Source organism: Salvelinus sp. IW2-2015, linkage group LG20 (assembly GCF_002910315.2).
Source record: "Salvelinus sp. IW2-2015 linkage group LG20, ASM291031v2, whole genome shotgun sequence".
Lineage (NCBI taxonomy): Eukaryota > Metazoa > Chordata > Actinopteri > Salmoniformes > Salmonidae > Salvelinus > Salvelinus sp. IW2-2015.
Window position 1 is genome coordinate 21,413,526 of NC_036860.1, and position 3,356 is coordinate 21,416,881.

General features: G+C 37.2%; 1 protein-coding gene across 1 annotated transcript; it reads right to left on the reverse strand.

The window, feature by feature from the left end:
• Positions 1-1,805: 1,805 nt before the first annotated feature.
• Positions 1,806-3,332, reverse strand: LOC111982069 (zinc finger protein 180-like). The gene has a single exon (XM_024147707.2). The coding sequence runs from the start codon at positions 3,038-3,040 to the stop codon at positions 1,925-1,927; it is 1,116 nt and encodes a 371-aa protein (XP_024003475.2). The 5' UTR covers positions 3,041-3,332; the 3' UTR covers positions 1,806-1,924.
• Between the last annotated feature and the right edge of the window lie 24 nt (positions 3,333-3,356).

Consider the following 3,356-nt stretch of genomic DNA (forward strand, 5'->3'; position numbering starts at 1 on the left):
TATGTATTACTCATCTCATATGTATATACTGTATTCATCCTATTCTACTTATCTTAGTCTATGTATTACTCATCCCATATGTATATACTGTATTCTATCCTATTCTACTGTATCTCAGTCTATGTATTACTCATCTCATATGTACATACTTATTCTATCCTATCTACTGATCTTAGTCTATGTATTATCATCTCATATACTGTATTATTCATATTCTACTGTATCTTAGTCTATGCATTACTCTCATCTCATATGTATATTACTGTATTCTATCCTATTCTACTGTATCTGTCTATGTATTACTCATCTCATATGTATATACTGTATTCTATACTATTGTATCAGTCTATGCCGCTCTGACATCGCTCGTCCATTATATATATTCTTATTCCATTACTTAGATTTGTGTGTTTAGGTATTTGTTGTGAAATTTAGATATTACTGCACTATTGGAGCTAGGAACACAAGCATTTCACTACACGACAGAAAACAACTTCATCACATAATCAACTACAATGCTTCTACAATATAAACAGTGTCTACTGGCTGTCAACAATTAAAATCAAGAAAAAACACGTATTTCTAAATAAAATATACAATCGTATTATTTTTAAATCCTTTTCTTTCAATAGAATCCAAAACTAACTAGCTTCTAGAACTCTCGTCCCTTGGAACGAGCCCCCAAAAACACGTCTCCATACGGAAAAACGTGCAGTCAAAATAAATTGTGATCCATGGCAACGCACTGGCTAAACGCAAAACTTGTTGTGACTGCCCACCCTTAGACAATCAGCAACCAACTCCTGCAATATCCGTAGTAACTTTCCACCTTACTTCTCTCTCTCTTTTCAGGGTTCACTCGATAGGCATGTTGTTGGATCGGGCCCAGTCCCCAATGTCATGCATTTGGGTTAGCACATCTGAGAATGAACCCTTATATTCTAAAAGCAGGAACATTGTCAATATAATTGTACCCAAAAATGGTCAGCTGGTTGCATAATAATTATGAATACTAAATGTTACATAAATTGTAACATGAAAATCAAAACCAAATGTACACCCTTTGTTAATATGCATTGGCAATACTTCACTTAAAGATGAGCATGGAATAATAAAACATGTATCTTTTCTCAGGCTGGATGTTTGAAATATGAGGTGATTTGAGTCATGCTTCTTCAGTAGTGGAATAAAGACAATTAGCATTTGAATATTGTGAAGAAATACTGGAGTGATGTCAGATTGTAATAAAATTGATTATAGACCAATTTATTATACTGCTTTCATGTGTGTATATACACAAACATCTGCAACAATTATCATATTACATGTATTTTTTTAAACAAGCAGCTTTTTCAACTTATAGAAAACAGCTAGCTACATTTTGAAGTGCTGCATTTTGATTAAAGTGGTCACCAACGCAGTAAGTGTAACACAGCTCTTTTTTTGTTTGTCACTTTTTGTTAAATAATACTCTTTCAATTCAGAGCCTGGATTTTTCCCTGAGGCTAATATCCATTATATGCTGCAATCAATTGAACAGGGCAAAGGATAAGGTAGAACATCATTAAAATACTTCTACTACAATGTTAAAACATTCTACATTGTGAAATTATTAAAATACTCCTACTACAATGTTAAAACATTCTACATTGTGACATCATTAAATACTCTACTACAATGTTAAAACATTCTACATTGTGACATTGTTTCATTGATATCATGAAACAACTCCTTCATGTATTTTCTGGATGTTTGATCAGACACAATTTTATTAGAGTATCTCTTGTCACATTGATTACAGCAATAAGATTCTCTCCCGTGTGTGTTCTCTGGTGTGAAGTCAGCTGGCCAGATGTAGCAAAACTCTTCCCACATTGATCACAGTTATAAGGTTTCTCTCCTGTGTTGTTTCTCTGGTGTGAAGTCAGCTGGCCAGATGTAGCAAAACTCTTCCCACATTGATCACAATATAAGGTTTCTCTCCTTGTGTGTTTCTCTGGTGTCTAGTCAGAATGCTGGATGTATTAAAACTCCTCCCACATTGATCACAGCTATAAAGTTTCTCTCCTGTGTGTGTTCTCTGGGTTGACATCAGGCTGCTTAGGCTAAAAAACTTCTTGTCACATTCATGACAGCTATATGGTTTATCTCTTGTGTGTGTTCTCTGGTGTGATGTCAGGCTGCTTAGGTGAGTAAAACTCTTCCAACATTCATTACAGCTATACGGTTTCTCTCCTGAGTGTGTTCTCTGGTGTGATATCAGGTTGCTTAGCTGAGTAAAACTCTTACCACATTGAGTACAGCTAAAAGGTTTCTCTCCTGTGTGTGTTCTCTGGTGCCTCTTCAGATAGCTAGATGTAAAAAAACTCTTCCCACACTGAGTACAACTATATGATTTCTCTCCTGTGTGTGTCCTTTGGTGTACAATAAGATGGCTAGATGAATAAAAACTCTTCCCACATTCATCACAGCTATACGGTTTCTCTCGTTTCTCTCCTGTGTGTGTTCTCTGGTGTGATATCAGGGTGCTTATCCGAGTAAAACTCTTCCCACATATACCACAGCTACAGATATAAGATGTCTTTCCTGTGTGTGTTCTCTGGTGTGATACCAGGCTGGTTGAATGAGTAAAACTCTTCCCACATTGAGTACAGCTATAAGGTTTCTCCACTGTGTGGATTCTCTGATTAATTTGAATGCCTGCTGAGGAGGTGAATCTCTTCCCACCGTCAGAGCAGCAGTGAGGTTTCTTCCCTGTGGATCTCTGCGGGTGTTTCTTGAGGTGTTCTGATCTGGAGAGACTCTTCTCTGCCCTGTCAGCATCATGAGGTTGTTGAGGCTCCCCAGAGGACCCACGGTAGTCCCGTCTCTCTCCTGTGTGAACAACAAAGTCAGACAGATGGTTGAAGGCCCACAACAGCGGAAATCCACTGTAAAAAGTGATGCCAACAGCGTAATCATGAAGTTGTACAACAATTGACGTCTGTAATGAATGTAATGAATATTTGACATTTGTCTTAAAACGAGCAAGAACAGTCATATTTTGTCTTGTTTTCACATTAGTAGTAACATCTAAGCTTGTAAACTTGAAATACGTTATTCATGTTGTTGAAACTCTAAGCAGTGTGCCAGACGACTTTTGGTCTCCAATATAGGCCCCTTTCTGTGTAAAATTGCGGCACGAGGGCGATGCAAATGCAATTTGGTTGTAGAAACTCCTCCCTGCTAATGAGGAAACCGATAGTAATGGATGTAGTATATCTGGTAATGAGGAAACCACTAGTTATGGATGTAGTATATCTGGTAATGAGGAAACCACTAGTTATGGATGTAGTATAGCTGCTAATGAGGAAACC

What these genes read in the sequence shown, in the direction of transcription:
- LOC111982069 (XM_024147707.2), bottom strand. Translation starts at nt 3,040, where the DNA reads ATGACTGTTCTTGCTCGTTTTAAGACAAATGTCAAATATTCATTACAT.